Raw genomic sequence first — 16,564 nt, 5'->3', positions numbered from 1 at the left:
AGGCTAACAAAGCCTGTTATAAATTGTGACACGACAATTTGAAGTGTCTTAATTCAATAAAGCAATTTTATTTAAAATAGCAAGCGAGTAAGGCAGGCAAAGCACAGCGCTGGGCGGCCGGGGAGTCTCCTGCTCCATCAACGGCGCGCAAAAATGTTCTGTCCCAACCTTCCTTTTATCCCCCCCCTTCTCCTTGCAGGCGTGACTCTCCAGATGTAGTCTGAGTCTGGTCGTTGTGATAGCTTCTAAGTCTCTTCTTTTGAGATACAGCAAGCAGACCAGATACACACACCCAGGACTCTAATCTCAACCTCCTTATCACCTTGTAAGCAAATAAGCATTTCAAAGACACACCAGTACATTCTTATGCAAACCAAGGTAATCGAGCATATCACAGTGAACAAATGATCTTCCACTTATCTCAAAGCCCAGGCCAGCGAAGCAGGCTGAGGGAGCCCGGGCCGCACGGCCCCGCGGACCGCCGGACAGGGAGGCTTTGGGAAAGGCCGCAGAGAGCCCCGAGGCTCCCTGCTGAAGCCACAGACACAGCAGGTACGGCTGGGTACGGAGCACGGACCAGGGAACAGGAAACCCGCCGGGACAATGGGGCTGGCCGGAGCTGGGCAGTTGCTGTGCCGCAGCCAATCCCTCCCTGCTCTTGGGCAGTCGCCCACGGAGGTGCTGGGCGCGGGCTCCTGCCCGGGCCCCATGCGCTGCCCACCCCGGCTGCCTGCCCCTTGCTCTTCGACTTCCGGTTGCGTTGGGACTGCGGTCGGGGTGCAGGAAGGAAGCTTGTCTGCAGGCAGGCGTGGGGCCAGGATGGCTGGAAGGAGCTGCCTTCTCCCCGAGACTGGATTTTGGCATTCCAAAACAGATGGGGAGCCCCAGGGATAGGGCTTGGCACCTCAGGACAGACTCCGGTTTTGTTCTTCCGATTTTATTTCCGTCCAGTTTGGCCGTGGTTGAGCAAGCGCCTCTCCCGATCAACCCCTGCTCCGCTGCTATCCCCTTCCCTCCTTTCTCTCTGCTGTGCCAGGGTGGCTTTGCCACCTGCACATGTCACATCTGTGATCCCACGGCAGCTCAGTCATGTGGGTCAGCACTGCACGGCCGCCGGAACTCCTGCCCATGTTCATGGATCCACTTATTCACCGCTGGAACAGACGACGACACGGACCCCTGTCTGTTCCTTTCCCTCTGCACCTTTCTCTAATCCTGTGCTGCTATCGGGGAACTTTTCCCCCTGTTATCCAGTGTATTTGTGCATTCTCAGCCCCTCTTGCCTCCCTGTCAGCGGAGCTCAGCCTCATGTCACCCCAGGATGACACCTGGTAGCATCTCTCACCCCACTTGTCCTCGTCCAGGACGGGTCAGCCGGCGTGGAGGGTGTCCCCGTCAACATTCCCATTCCTCCGCAGGTTCCACCAGAAAAGAGCCGCGTTCTGTGGAGCAGAGATGGGTCTAGTACCCTAAAACAAAGCTGGGATACCCAAGACTAAATTTTAGCACCTCAAAACAGAGTAGGGAGCCCAGGGCTGCGGTTTGGCATCAGGAGAGGCTTGAGCACAACTCCCTGTGAGAACTGAGATACAGAGAGCAGCACCCTCCCTTCCCTGCTCCCAGCGATTCCTCATGACCCCTCACCTTGACTGCTTGACGCTGAAGTTGGCATAGATGAAAGCAGTGGAGCCTCCAGTCTCCACTGCACTCAGCTGGAAAAGGAGCAAAAATAGGAGCCATGGATCCCCCCTTCCTTGGGATGCTCCTTTGCACAGGGAAACCGAGGCACAAAACCTCTCTTGGGCCCCAACTCTGTTCCCCTCGCTTTGGCACAGCACAAGCTTCTGAATACTCCACAGACATTGGCACTTCCCAGGCACTCCAGTGTTTTAGGGCTGCCCTCACCCACCCCATATCCTGTGAGGGCCAAGCCAGTGCCATCCCTCCAGGTTTGGAAACAAGGGGGGACTCACATAGATCATGATTGTGGCAATCCTGTTGCCTGACTTCATTATGTACAGGGGACACTTCGTAGACTGCTCCAAAAGCGGAGGTGGGCATGGTCAGTCCTGTGGAGACAGTCAGTCCTGCACTAACACAGTTCAGCCCAGAGGCCCCTCACACCACAGCAGCTCCAAGATGTCCCACACTGTTCCCCCCACAGAAAATCCCTCCTTCTCCCTTCTTTTTTTGTCTCTCCTTCATTCCCTTCCCACGAATATCCCAGACACCCAGCCAAGGATCATCATCCTCAGACCATCCATCCCACCCCTGCCAGGGGCCATCCCAGGCTGCATCACTAGGAACATATCAGGGAATAACCTAGGGATCACCATGGGGACACCCCCAGGGACGCTTTGGAGTCTTCCCTTGGGCACCATCCCAGCAGCATCATGAGGAGCATCCCAGGGCCCACCTCCAGGAATATCTGAGGGACTACCCAAGAGTTCTCCTTCAGGAACATCTGAGGAATCACCCTTGTCCTGGGTTGTAAAATAAGCTTGTATTCTATTTGCCATCTGTTGGAGGTTGGGCAGGTTTGTTATCTCTCCCAAGAACAATGGTTTGCTCCGAAGAGGTAATGGTTTGTTAATGGGCCATTGACTGATTCAATGCAGGGCTGGTAACGTAACACCATCCCATTGTGAGATGCTCCACCCAGAGGGGGAAGCCAAGCACTCTTTTATTGGATAAAAGGGGTACCTTTTAGGGGACAGAGCAGCTCTCTCTTTGTGGGATTTCCCAGAGAAGCAGCTCCTTCAGCGGGATTCCCAGAGAAGCGGCTGGAGCGCGGTGAGGCGGCAGCGGCGGAGCTCAGAGGCAACCCCGGCGCAGAGGAAGACCAGCCCCACTGCCACCAGATCTTCAGAGAAAACTATACCCTTCTAAAGATCACCACTTCAGCTGCAATTCATCAGCCACTGCAAGAGGAGCAGCTATCATTTCAACCGGACTGCTACCAACACCCCGAATCCTCAGGTTGTGGACTTTATCACTAGTTTTTGTTTGTACTGATTGCATTTGCCTTTTTAAATTGTTATCTATTTTTCTTCTAGTAAAGAATTGTTACTCCCATTCCCATATCTTTGCCTGAGAGCCTTTTAATTTAAAAATCCTAATAATTCGGAGGGAGGGGGTTTACCTTCTCCATTGCACAGGAGGCTTTTGCCCTCCTTCACAGACCCCTGTCTTGTCAAACCAAGACAGATTTTGGCGCATCAACGTGGGGTTTGAGGGCATTGAGAGGGAAAAAAGGATTAACAGTTCTTAAGTAATTTGGTTATTTGTTGTGTGTAGAAACATCTTAAGCATCACCATGTGGTCTAGTTTACATTGGTTTGGGTGGCATGTGATTGTAGCTATACTTTTCCCATTTGCAGACCCTTATCTAAAAATGGGTCCTATAACTAAGGCTACTGTGTCTGTTATCAAGTTTGGCTTCTGGGTTAATTGGGTAAGGAATTCATGGATCTTTAATTTCCTCTGGAAGGCAGACACATGGATTCATAACTATCACACACTAACTGTATGTTTTTGGGGTTACTTTAATAACGGTACCTACTGCGAAGAAATAGCACCTGGGGAAACTTTCTCACAACCTTTTAACCATCTTTTTGAGTCTGCTCCACCAGTTCTCAAAGGGTTAAGATCCTCTCTAAGTGCTAATGATATCATACAATGAGTGGTGTTGCTGATAGGCCTGTTATATTTAGCACTCAGAGATAAGGGAAGATTAACCTGGATAACTACCCTCACACCTACACCAGAGGCTAGGTATGCTCCTGCAGAACCTGACACTGTCCCAGAGACTCGAGATGCTGCTGCTCCAGAGCCTAACCCTGCCCCACACCCCACCTCAGAAATGAACCACCCAGATTGGGTGAGGGTTCTGGTTAAGGAGATACGAGAGATGCTGAAGGAGTGCATTTCCCCAGCTGGTGAGAAACCGGCCCTTTGCCTTGAGGAGGGACAGTCTAATAGTACAGCTGTGGAACCCACAAATGTTACAACTGTCCAGGTTCCAGCTGAACCACAAAGGCAGTCACAGCCAGCAGCAGTGACCCCGGTAGAAACAAGGAAGTCTAAGGTGAAAGCAGAGCACCCTGCAGATAGGGACAGGAATGGAGGAACCTCACAACCCACAGGGGAGCCAGAGATTGCTATCATCACCGAGTCCCTGACGTACGAAAGTCTTCGTAATCTGCATAAAGACGTTGTGAGACGAGGGCGTGAGGCTTATACTACTTAGTTACTCCGGGTTTGGGATCTTATGGGTACAGGCATGCAGCTAGACGGTGGTGAGGCAAGGAACTTGGGACCCTTGACCCAGGACTCGGGTATAAATCAGACTTTTGTAAGGGAACCAGGGTCCCTTTCTCTCTGGGAGCGGCTCTTAATGAGTGTCAGGGAGAGGTTTGTCCACAGAGAGAGAATGCAGGAGCACCATCATAGAATGCGCTGGAAGACCCTCGAGGAAGGGATCCAACAGCTGAGGGAAGTGGCAGTATTGGAGGTACTCTTTGGGAGGGATGGACGACACAATAATGACCCCGACAAGGTCAGGTGTACGGGACAAATGCTGTGGAGTCTGGCAAATCTTGGGCCATCTCAATACACCACCTTCATTGCAACAATCAATGCTGACGCTCACCGAGAGACAGTGGGTTCTGTTGCCAACAAACTTAGGAATTATGAGAGTATGATTAATGGCCCAATGCAGGCTCATATCTCAGCCGTGATTAAGGAGTTTAAAGAGGAGATGAGGGAGGAGATAAGGAAGGTTAATACAGCACCCGTGAGAGTCACAGGCCCCAGAAGCAGCGCCCAACAATCCCCAGCTAGAGAGAGAGGGTACACCCCAAGGGCTAATCTGTGGTTCTTCCTGCGTGACCATGGGGAAGACATGGGGAGGTGGGATGGGAAACCCACTTCTGTCCTGGCAGCACGGGTCCGTCAACTTAAGGAGGGAAACTCTAACCGGGGGAGTTCCACCAAAGTGAAGGTAGCCTCAACCTCCCGTGACCAAGCTTGTGGGTACGATCTGTCAGACCCCCTTGAAAGGACTTCTAGTATGTATGCCCAGGAAAGGAATAATAACCAGTGTTAGAGGGGCCCTGTCTCTAGCCAGGGAGAGGCACGGGAAAACCGGATCTTCTGGACAGTGTGGATCCGATGGCCTGGCACATCAGAGCCACAAAAATATGATGCTTTAGTTGATACTGGTGCACAGTGTACTCTGATACCATCGGGACATGTGGGGGCAGAGCCTGTTTCCATTGCTGGTGTGACAGGGGGATCACAACAATTGACTCTGGTGGAAGCCGAGGTGAGCCTGACTGGGAAGGAGTGGAAGAAACATCCTATAGTGACTGGCCCAGATGCTCTGTGTATCCTAGGCATAGACTTCCTCCGGAATGGCTATTACAAAGACCCAAAAGGACTCAGGTGGGCTTTTAGAATAGCCGCTGTAGAGGCAGAAGACATTAAGCAATTGAACGCCTTGCCTGGACTGTCAGAAAACCCCTCTGCAGTAGGACTCCTAAGGGTGGAAGAGCAACGCGTGCCAATTGCGACCTTGACAGTGCACCGCCGGCAGTATCGGACGGATCGAGATGCCGTGATCCCCATCCACAAAATGATTCGGGAGCTGGAGAGCCAAGGGGTGGTCAGCAAAACCCACTCACCCTTCAACAGCCCCATCTGGCCTGTGCGCAAATCTGACAAAGAATGGAGATTGACTGTGGACTATCGTGGCTTAAATGAAGTAACTCCACCGCTGAGCGCTGCTGTACCGGATATGCTGGAACTCCAGTACGAGCTGGAGTCCAAGGCAGCAAAGTGATATGCCACCATTAATATTGCTAATGCGTTTTTCTCCATTCCTCTGGCAGCAGAATGCAGGCCTCAGTTCGCTTTCACCTGGAGGGGCGTGCAGTACACCTAGAACCGACTGCCCCAGGGGTGGAAACACAGCCCCACCATCTGCCATGGACTGGTCCAGACTGCACTAGAAAAGGGTGAGGCTCCAGAACACCTGCAATACATTGATGACATCATTGTGTGGGGGAGCACAGCGGCAGAAGTGTTTGAGAAAGGTGAGAGGATCATCCAGATACTACTAGAAGCTGGCTTCGCCATCAAGAAGAGCAAAGTCAAGGGACCTGCCCGAGAAATCCAGTTCCTGGGAGTGAAATGGCAAGACAGACGGCACCAGATTCCCACTGAGGTCATCAACAAGATCACAGCTATGTCCCCACCAACCAGCAAAAAGGAAACACAAGCTTTCCTGGGTGCCACAGGTTTCTGGAGAATGCACATTCCTGAGTATAGCCAGATTGTGAGCCCTCTTTATCTAGTTACCCGAAAGAAGAATGATTTCACAGGGGCCCTGAGCAGCAACAAGCCTTCACCCAGATCAAGCAGGAGATCGCTCATGCTGTAGCCCTTGGCCCAGTCAGGACGGGACCAGAGGTCAAGAATGTGCTCTATTCTGCAGCCGGGAACCATGGGTTGTCCTGGAGCCTTTGGCAGAAAGTGCCTGGGGAGACTTGAGGCCAACCACTGGGATTCTGGAGCCGAAGTTACAGAGGGTCTGAAGCCAACTACACTCCCACAGAGAAGGAAATCTTGGCTGCCTTTGAAGGAGTTCAAGCCGCCTCGGAGGTAATTGGCACAGAAACACAACTCCTCCTGGCACCCCGACTACCGGTGCTGGGGTAGATGTGTAAAGGAAAGGTTCCCTCTACCCACCATGCCACTGACGCCACATGGAGCAAATGGATTGCCCTCATCACTCAGCGTGCCTGTATTGGAAACCTGAATCGCCCTGGGATTTTGGAGATAATTACGAACTGGCCAGAAGGTGAAAACTTTGGTCTCATTGATGATGAGGAGCAGGTACAAGTGACAAGGTCTGAAGAAGCTCCACCATACAACCAACTACCAGCAGAAGAGACCTGCTACGCTCTTTTCACTGACGGTTCCTGTCACATTGTAGGGATGAACCGGAAGTAGAAAGCAGCCGTATGGAGCCCCACACGCCAAGTTGCACAAGCTACCGAAGGAGAAAGTAGATCAAGCCAACTCACTGAGCTCAAGGCCGTTCAGCTGGCTCTAGACATTGCTGAAAGGGAGAAGTGGCCAAAGTTCTACCTTTATACTGATTCATGGATAGTAGCCAATGTTCTGTGGGGCTGGCTGGGAAGGTGGAGGAAGGCCAACTGGCAACGTAGAAAAAAGCCAATCTAGGCTGCTGATATATGGAAAGACATTGCCTCTTGGGTGGAAAAGCTAACAGTGAAAGTCCACCATGTAGATGCCCATGTCCCCAAAAGTCGGGCTAATGAGGATCACCAAAACAACGAGCAGGTAGATCAGGCAGCAAAAATAGAGGTGTCAAAGATAGACTTAAATTGGCACCATAAGAGGGAGTTATTCCTGGCTCGATGGGCTCATGATGCCTCAGGTCATCAGGGCAGAGATGCCACCTACAAGTGGGCACGAGACCGAGGGGTGGATCTAACCATGGACAGTGTTTCCCAGGTTATCCATGACTGTGAGACGTGTGCTGCCATCAAACAGGCCAAGAGAGTGAAGCCCCTATGGTATGGTGGGCGGTGGTCCAAGTACAAGTATGGGGAGGCCTGGCAGATTGACTATATCACACTGCCCCAGACACGCCAAGGCAAGCGCTACGTGCTGACCATGGTAGAAGCCACCACTGGATGGCTGGAGGCTTTCCCTGTACCTCATGCCACTGCCCGGAACACCATCTTAGGCTTAGAAAAGCAAGTCCTGTAGAGACACGGCACACCTGAGAGAATTGAGTCTGACAACGGCACCCATTTCAAAAACAGCCTTATCAACACCTGGGCCAGAGAACATGGTATCGAATGGATATATCATATTCCCTATCATGCTCCAGCTGCCGGCAAAGTTGAACAGTGCAATGGACTCCTTAAGACTACCCTAAAGGTACTTGGTGGGGGAACATTTAGAAACTGGGAAATTAACCTGGCAAAAGCAACCTGGATGGTCAACAACCGAGGGTCTGTCAATCGAGCTGGCCCTGCCCAGTCAGAACCCTTACACACAGTAGATGGAGATAAGGTCCCTGTAGTACATATGAAAGGTATTTTAGGGAAAACTGTTTGGATTAATCCCACCTCAGGCAAAGACCAACCCATTTGTGGGATTGTCTTTGCTCAAGGACCTGGTTACACTTGGTGGGTACTGCAGAAAGATGGGGAGACCCGCTGTGTACCACAGGGAAACTTAGTCTTAAGTGAAAACTGGGTGTAAGATTTCATGGTGTGCAGATGGAAATAGAATAAGGGGTGGATAATGTCCTGGTTTGTAAGATAAGCTTGTATTCTATTTGCCATCTGTTGGAGGTTGGGCAGGTTTGTTATCTCTCCCAAGAACAATGGTTTGCTCCAAAGAGGTAATGGTTTGTTAATGGGCCATTGACTGATTCAATGCAGGGCTCTTAATGTAACACCATCCCATTGTGAGATGCTCCATCCAGAGGGGGAAGCCAAGCACTCTTTTATTGGATAAAAGGGGTACCTTTTGGGGGACAGAGCAGCTCTCTCTTTGTGGGATTTCCCAGAGAAGCAGCTCCTTCGGCAGGACTCCTGAGAGAAGCAGCCGGAGCGTGGTGAGGCGGCGGCAGCGGAGCTCAGAGGCAACCCCGGCGCAGAGGAAGACCGGCCCCACTGCCACCAGATCTTCAGAGAAAACTATACCCTTCTAAAGATCACCACTTCAGCTGCAATTCATCAGCCACTGCAAGAGGAGCAGCTATCATTTCAACCGGACTGCTACCAACACCCCGAATCCTCAGGTTGTGGACTTTATCACTAGTTTTTGTTTGTACTGATTGCATTTGCCTTTTTAAATTGTTATCTATTTTTCTCCTAGTAAAGAATTGTTACTCCCATTCCCATATCTTTGCCTGAGAGCCTTTTAATTTAAAAATCCTGGTAATTCGGAGGGAGGGGGTTTACCTTCTCCATTGCACAGGAGGCTTTTGCCCTCCTTCACAGACCCCTGTCTTGTCAAACCAAGACAACCCTAAAGGCCAACCTAAGGCCCTACCCCAGCAATATCCCAGGGACCACCCCTGAGTCCACCCCAGGAACCACCCTGGGTGTCACCCCATGATCCCCCCACCCCCTGGCAGCTCCCTGACCGTGGCATGATCGAAGTGTGGCTCATAGTGGCCTCCCAAGCCATAGTTGACCACCTGCAGGTACTCAGCATAGGCTGGCCACAGGTCCAGGCCAGTGACAGCAGTGATGCACTGATCCAACACACACACAACAGGGTCGACCGTGTCCTTCAGCCAGGTGCTGTGGGACCACCACTCGTCACCTACCTGAATTCATCTGTGGCTGGGCTTCACCCTCGGGGCACTGCTGCAGGGGCTAGGCCTCCCCAGCATGGCTTCACTGCCACCTCACAGGTGACCATGGAGCCACAGGCCAGGTGCCACTGGCTGGAGGACGAGGGAGGGGTGGTTACTACTTCTTGCTTATCCGGTACTCAGCTTTCTGCTGCTTCTCCCCAGAGGCAACCACGGATCTCTGCAGCTGAAGGATACATGGGGGGTGCATGTTGCCACACATGGGGACCCTCACACTGAGCAGGGGCCATGGTCAGGGTGGCAGTTGGTGGGTTTGAACCAGCTGGTTTACTAAACGGTCCCACCCCAAGGTGTCTCTCTGGGGTGAGGGAAGCAGTGACGGCAGGTGGAGTCACTGAGTCAAGCCTGGTTGGGAAGTGGTTTAGGTGCATCTGTGGACCTGGTTTCTTCTGAAAAGTCTTTCGAGGGGTTCACATGGAATGGGGGTCATTATCCTCAGGGTCTCATTTAATCCTAGAGTGCTTTGGGTTGGAAGGGGCCTTCCAAGATCATCCAGTTCCACCCCCTGCCATAGGCAGGGACACCTTCCACTAGACAAGGTTGCTCCAAGCCCCATCCCATCTGAACTCCAGCTTTGGTCCTAATATCCCTCCTATCTCTGCATTCACCCTGGATCATGATCACCTGGGACACCCTGCTGCAGGAAAGGGACATCCCTGGGGACAGGGATGGCTCACCTAGGGCCCTGCCAAGCCTTTGATGGTCTCAGCCCCAGCATCGGTAATGAAATCATGGTACAGAGCCACATGGGGCTGGATCCGGACCATCTCCTTCTTGGCAGGCTGGAGGAGGAGGAAGGGGCTGCTGTTGGTCTCGCAGGAGCAGCTGAGGTGCAGGAGCTGCTCTGGGGCTGGCTGAGGAGGAAGAGGAGGAAGGAGGGAGTGAAGCGGGGACAGCGGTAGTGGGGGACCATGGCACCCCTGCCAGTCTCACCTGCGCACTGGGGCGCTGGTACAGCTCCTTGCAGGCATCACGGGTCTGCAGGTGGGTGTGTTGGGGCACTGCAGGGGCCTGGCACTTGCCCCCGTCCCCATCTCCAGCAGCTTCTTGTACTTGGCCATGTTCCTCGACACCCTTTGGTTACTGAGATCTGCTGGGGAGGTGGTGTCACCCAGAATACTGCATCCCCATCTACCCCCTTCCCTGGCATCGGTCCCTGGACAATTATCCCAGATGGGGGCAAGAAATGGGGTGAGGGAGGTTGTTGCCATGCAGAGATGATGGGGACATCCCAAGATCTTTTCTGTCTTCCTGCTGCATCCAGGGTTTTCCCACATACCATAGTGGAGAAACTCCCTGGAGAGGCTCAAAGCGTGAGAGATGTTTCCAGCCTGGATAGGGGAGTGGAGACCCCATAAGCATCCATCCTCCCACCCATGGTTTGGCTCTACTGGACACTGGGGATGGGGAGGTGACTCGTGGCTGTACCATTAAGTAGAAGGCCAGATGGTCCAGAGCATCCTCCAGGCTGCTCCGGTCCTCCAGGTTCCCGCTGCCATAGGAGAGGTGGAAAAGGCTGACAGCCTCCTCCAGCCATGCAATGGAGTGGTAATAGTCACCTGTGTCATAGGCCACCTGCGGGGCAACACGTCACCTGCACCTGCCAGCTGGGCCATCCCATCCCAGCCCATCCCACTGCAATTCCCACCCATACCATTGCATCTATCGCTTTCCTATTGCCATCTCCATTCCCGTTCTCTCCCACATCACCCCCATCCTGTCCCATCCCTTCCTTTCCAGTTCCTTCCCCACCTCAATCTCCATCCCCGTTTGCACCTGCACTTTCATCTCATGTAAAGAAACCCCCATGTCCATCCCTATGGAAGCAACGCCCCAGGCTGGAGAAGCTTTGTGGAGGCTTATGGGGTTCTCCCTCACCTTTCCCAGTCGTTGGCAGAGAGGGAGGCACGCCAGTCAGGGCTGTAGAGGGGTGGGTGCCCGGCTCTCTGGAAGATGCCATTGGCCAAGCCCTTGACTCTCGGTGCGTAGATGTCCTGCAGCCACATCAGCACCCTGGCTGCCCCGTCCAGGTCCTCAGCTCCAGGCAGCTCCTGCTTCACCTCCCTGAGGCCAGCATGGAGTGCTGCAGGGTGGGAAAGAGGTGAAATTAATGAAATTATGAGGTGCAATTGCCCTTATCAGCTCATTTCCCTGGGGATCCCACATCCTGCTCCTCCATCCATTCCATTCCTCCAACAATTTTCTTGCTTCTCCATCAGTTCCCCAGCCCCTCCATCTATTTCCTGGCCTGGGTGACAGAGGGGACACAAAGCTAAGCATCTTTCCTGTACCCTGGGTGTTCCTGGTGGCCTTGTCATTGTAGATGTTGTTGGGCCAGTCAGAGTGGAGGCGCTTGATGAGGCTGAAGGCCAGCAAGGGGTTGTCCACTGAGGCCTCAGGGTCCTGGTGCAGTGCCTGGACCTTCTCATAGAACCTACAGGGCACCCACAGGAGGACACTTTGATGCTCCTCAGTGTTGACACTGCCCGGGTGAGGGCTGAGTGCCCCCATTGTTGGGCAGCTTTGCCTCAGCCAGAGCTGAGGGATTGTCCGGCCCAGCCCTGGTGGGACTGTGGGGATGGCCCATGCCTTGGGGATGCTGCCACCCAGATCCCTGTGGGTGGGGGGCCATGTCCCCCTCCTGGGACATAGCTGGGGGAAGGGGGGGCCTGAGCCATGTCCAGTCTCAGCTTGCCGTCCTTCCACACCCTCTTATTTAGGGCCACCCCCAAAAATTGGGTGCTGCAGGGAAGGTGGGGATGGGTTAACCCCTCCTTGTAGCCAGGAAACCAGACACACCTGGAGCTGGGTGCGGGATGGGTGGCTGGAGGGGAGAGAATGCTGCGGGTGCCCCACCCGTGGCCTTGGCGCGGTTGGGGGGTCCCGGTACCTGCGGACGAGGCGCAGGCGGGAGCTCTTGGCCCTCAGGTAGGAGCGGAGCCGGTGGAGCAGGCGGCGCTCGGCGCCCAGCGCTCCCCGCACGCTCAGCATCGCAGGGAACGTCTCGGAAGGGGCGGGGGGCGGCAGCAGCGCCAGCAGCGCCCCCAGCACCCCCAATGCTCCCAGTATCCCCAGTACCTCTAGCGCCAGCACCCCCAGTATCCTCAGTGGCCCCGGTGCTCCAAAGTATCCGAAACACCTCCAGTACACCCTGTACCTCCGGTCCCAGCATCAGCCCCAGCACCCCCAGTATCCTCAGTGGCCCCGGTGCTCCAAAGTATCCGAAACACCTCCAGTACACCCTGTACCTCCGGTCCCAGCACCCAACTACCTCCAGTACACCCTGTACCTCCGCCCCCCGAGCACCCAGTAGCCCCAGCAGTGCCCCAGCACTCCCGGTGTCAGCCGTGCCCCGAGGCGCAGCGCCCCCAACCGGCTGCCAGGGCCGCCGCCGCCGCAAGAAAAGGGGCGGCGGACAGGCCCCACCTTTGGGGGCAAAAGGGTAGGGCGTGCGCCGGATCCGCCACGCCGGCTGGGGAGGGCGGTGTGGTGCTGGTCGCCGTCCTACTCGTCTCTGCCCCCATTCCAATCTGCCCCTCTGTCCCTATCCTACTTGTCCCCCTCTTATCTGTCCCTGTCCGGCCCCAGCCTCATCCTGTCAGTCCCCGCCCCTTTCCCTGTTCTGTCCTGTTCCCATCCTGCTCTGTCCTCAGCTTCATCCTGTCTGCCTGCTTCTGTCTGTCCCATTTTATCTTCCGTTGTTCTCTTGTCTGGCTCCATCCTGCCTGTCCCCATTCCATCTTGCCCCATCCTGCCCATCCGTGTCCACTTCCTGCCCGTGCCCATCCCGATACTGCCCATCCTGCCTTGTACTCATCCTGTCTGCCCCCATCTCGCCTCTCCACACACAAAACACAGCACCAGATTGGAGTGGGAGCTGCCACGCTTTGGGCCATCCTGCATCTTTCTGGAGCAGGGTCAGCTCCGTTGGGATTTTCCCTGTATTGACTGGATTTCACGTGTTTTGGGAGAATTTTATTTGACAACAGCATGGAGATGTGAGGTCACTGTCACTTTCGGGATGCTACAACCTGTTCCCTATGGAGCAGAATGAAACACCTCTCAACACTCCTCTCCCCCACCACTCAAACAAGATTTCAGAGCTTTTACCCAGGAGGCAGGGAGAAACTCAGTCTAAGCAGGCAAGTGAAGAAAACAGGATAAAAAATGGTAAAAACTGGGAATCCTTTGCCACGTGCAGGAACACAGGAATTGGAATATTTTTAACTAAACCAAGATTTCTGGGTACTTTTCCCTCAGGGAATCAGCTGCTCTTGCTGGCACCTTCTGCTTTTCAGCTGCTACCAGGTGAAAAATGCTGATTTTTGGAGAAGCAGCGGCATTTCCTATGCTGTGCTGGCATCCCTCTCGGCCAAGCCAGAGCAGATCCTCCACTGCCGCAGGTCACCAACAATATCTGATGAGTGACTAAAAAGACAAAATTAAATAAAAGGCACACAACCTTGAGCCTCCAGTGCACTCGAAATATCCCAGTGAGCTCTCAGCACTGCTGCACTGGATCCGGCTGCCGATGCTCAGGAGTGACCGCACTGCTTAAAACGGGTCTATTTTAGGAAGCCTTGAAGTCCTGATCGCCAGAGGGATCCAGAGTGAAGAGGCAGAAAGTGATCTCCTCGCAGGCATTGCTGGCACCTCTCTCGAACAAGCACCCAAAAACGCCGCCAGGGCAGACGGCCAGGTCGGAGTAGCCGGCCGGCCCAGTGTGCAGTACCCAGGGCTGCTGCCAGCCCGCCCCGTCCAGCGGCGAGGGGTTGACATAGAGGCCCAAATTGCGCCGGCGCTGCCGGTCAGTGGGGTGGGAGTAGAGCAACCAGGTGGGTGCCCCAGCGGAGCGGGCAGGTGCAGCGAAGCTGACCACGCTGCCCTGGCAGCCCCCCGGCGGCTCGCCCAGTGCCACGCACGGCACCGGCTGCTGGAAGCTCAGCCCAAAGTTGGTGCTGAGCGCCACGGCCCGGCAGCCCCGTGGCGCCCGGGCGCTGCAGTACAGCACAGGCTGCCACGGGCCGCCAACCTCGGCTACCTGGCACTCGCCCGTCCGCTTGCCGCCCAGCAGGGCGCCCTTGTGCCAGCGGTGCCCGCCATCATCGCTGTAGAAGACAAGGGAATGCTGGCAGGTGAAGCAGGGCAGCCGCAGGGCCCCGCACAGACAGCCGTGCACGTAGTAGGTATAGGCCGGCACCACCAGCCGCCCTGAGTCCAGCTGTAGCCCGTGGCCTGGCCCCACGGCGAAGGTGGCCCAGCGGGACAGGTCGGCGCCGATGGCCTCGTCTGTCACGTCCTGCAGCGCGCTCCAGCCACGGCCGCTGTCGACGCTGGTGGCAAAGCAGAGGCGTGCGGCGCTGCATCCGCTCCGGATCTGGCTCCGCTCTGTCTTCCCCTGCTCCACACAGATGCAGAAGAGGAAGACAGTGCCACTCCTGGCATCGTAGAGAGGACAGGGGTTCATGGTGCGGTGGCGGGGCAGTGCCAACGCTGACAGCTCCTCCATGGGACCCCACTGCCGGCAAGAAGGGAAATGGGGCTTAGCCACGGGGTTGCTGCACCTTGGAGCCACCCAGCATCGCGCCCATCTCTTGTTCCTACAGCCCAGGGGGATTTTACCTTGACTGAGGTGCCGTGCCGGCGGCCCCGCCGCAGCACCAGGTACTTGGCATCCTCGTCCCGGGCCGAGGAGCGCTTCTCGGCAAAGGCCAGGAAGGAATCATCCAGGGGGACGTAGAGCAGAGCCGGAATGCGGTAGGTGACCCCACCTGCCTGTCGGAACAGCGTCTCTGGAGGGAAAACGTGTGGGGATCCTGGTGGTGGTGGCAGCGGTGGAGGACTCTCCCCGCCATCCCCCTGCCGCTGGAAGGGTGGGAAAGTCAGATGTAAAGGATTAAATCCCAGCAAAAGAGGGGGTGACCTGTACAGGGTGGATAGGGATGAAGGCTCACCTTGAGGCAGGTGGTGGCCTGGGACATGGTGGCCACCCTGAGGTTCCCCCTGGGAGCTGAGCAAGGGAGGGAGAGTGGGGTAAAAGCAGAGCCCCTCGGCGGTGTCATACCCGCCCTCCTGCCCGTCTGTGCTGCTCCCCTGTACTGCACAGGCTCCCCTGCTCCACCCACGGTGCCACCTCCCGCCTCTTCCCAAGGGCTGTGCACCTCCTGCACCGCACCAGGACCCCCAAGCTCCCAGTGCCTTAAGCTCCCCCGGTGGCACTAGCCCAGAGTCCCTGTGCCCGTGCACCCCTCCGTTCCCCGTGCACCCGCAGTCCCCCACGCACCCCTCCAACATGGATTCCACCCTGCGCCCCCCATGTCCCTCCGCTCGCCCAGAGCACAAACCCCCTACAGCCCAGCATTCACTGACTCCCGCAGTGACACCCACTCCGTGCATCTCCCTTCACATGTCCTGACACCCTGATCGCTCCCCATCCACCTGCAGTACCCAGATTCTCGCCGTGTACCCCCCGACACCCCCGCAGCCCGACTCCACTACACTCCGGTGACCCCCCAGCCCCAGTCCCGTCCCAGTCCCATCCCCCTGCACCCCCCTGCACCTCACAAGCACCGACCCTCCCATCTCCTCCGTGACGCGGCCCCCCCGCACTCCTCCATCCCCCGCACTCCCCCCTACATTGCCGCATCCCCCCATCCCTGCACACCCCACTCCTCTCGCCGCCGCCGCGCCGGGGCCGCCCCGCTCCGCCTCTTCCTGCAGCTCCCGGAGCCGGGGGAGGGCCGCATCAGGCGCTCGGCGGGCCAAGGAAGCGGGCGAGGATCCCGCTGTCGGGATACCGGAGCCTGGCGGGCCAGCAGGGACGGTACCTGTGCAGGTGTGAGCGGATGATGTGCCCCTCCTCCGGCGCTCCTGCGGAATGGTGGGATACCAGGAGGAGATTGACTGGTGGAGCCGCTGCCGAGAAGTCCCGACCCTCTCCCCAGCAGGCGGGAGGGGAGCCAAGAGGAATGCCAGGAGAATCCCCTGCCGGACGCCCCTGTGGGACATGTGTGGAGAGGGAGGGCCGGAAAAGCAGGAGGGTCCAACTGGGGGTTCCTTAAGGTGAGGCAGACAAGCCCAGCCAGCTCTACAAGATAAAAAGAGGAGTTATCCTCATCCTGTGGCACCTGGGGATGA

The 16,564-nt window shown here is 55.9% G+C and overlaps 2 protein-coding genes across 2 annotated transcripts; both read right to left on the bottom strand.

Annotated features, from left to right (window-relative positions):
- Nucleotides 1-1,064: 1,064 nt before the first annotated feature.
- P4HA3 (prolyl 4-hydroxylase subunit alpha 3) lies at nucleotides 1,065-13,259 on the bottom strand. The gene is given in 16 exon segments (XM_077790367.1): nucleotides 1,065-1,154; nucleotides 1,346-1,461; nucleotides 1,651-1,712; nucleotides 1,974-2,036; nucleotides 9,194-9,353; nucleotides 9,529-9,593; nucleotides 10,105-10,281; nucleotides 10,361-10,419; nucleotides 10,422-10,517; nucleotides 10,707-10,758; nucleotides 10,856-11,004; nucleotides 11,298-11,510; nucleotides 11,719-11,861; nucleotides 12,318-12,578; nucleotides 12,717-12,853; nucleotides 13,173-13,259. Coding segments are annotated over 16 exon segments (1,911 nt in total). The 3' UTR covers nucleotides 1,065-1,083.
- A 130-nt stretch (nucleotides 13,260-13,389) lies between these two features.
- On the bottom strand, nucleotides 13,390-16,551 carry NEU3 (neuraminidase 3). The gene is made up of 4 exons (XM_021544009.2): nucleotides 16,255-16,551; nucleotides 15,382-15,437; nucleotides 15,050-15,292; nucleotides 13,390-14,945 (listed from the first exon to the last, which is right to left on the bottom strand). Exons 1-4 carry the CDS (start codon nucleotides 16,433-16,435, stop codon nucleotides 13,998-14,000), a joined length of 1,428 nt encoding a protein of 475 aa, XP_021399684.1. The 5' UTR covers nucleotides 16,436-16,551; the 3' UTR covers nucleotides 13,390-13,997.
- Between the last annotated feature and the right edge of the window lie 13 nt (nucleotides 16,552-16,564).

Source organism: Lonchura striata, chromosome 2 (genome assembly GCF_046129695.1).
Source record: "Lonchura striata isolate bLonStr1 chromosome 2, bLonStr1.mat, whole genome shotgun sequence".
NCBI classification, from domain to species: domain Eukaryota; kingdom Metazoa; phylum Chordata; class Aves; order Passeriformes; family Estrildidae; genus Lonchura; species Lonchura striata.
This window is presented reverse-complemented; position numbering and strand designations above follow the sequence as displayed.

Coding starts and splice junctions, on each gene's coding strand:
- NEU3 (XM_021544009.2), bottom strand. CDS start 16,435: ATGTCCCACAGGGGCGTCCGGCAGGGGATTCTCCTGGCATTCCTCTTG. Junction 15,293..15,381: donor AGGCCACCACCTGCCTCAAG/GTGAGCCTTCAT, acceptor CCACCCTTCCAG/CGGCAGGGGGATGGCGGGGA. Junction 14,946..15,049: donor GGCACGGCACCTCAGTCAAG/GTAAAATCCCCC, acceptor TCTTGCCGGCAG/TGGGGTCCCATGGAGGAGCT.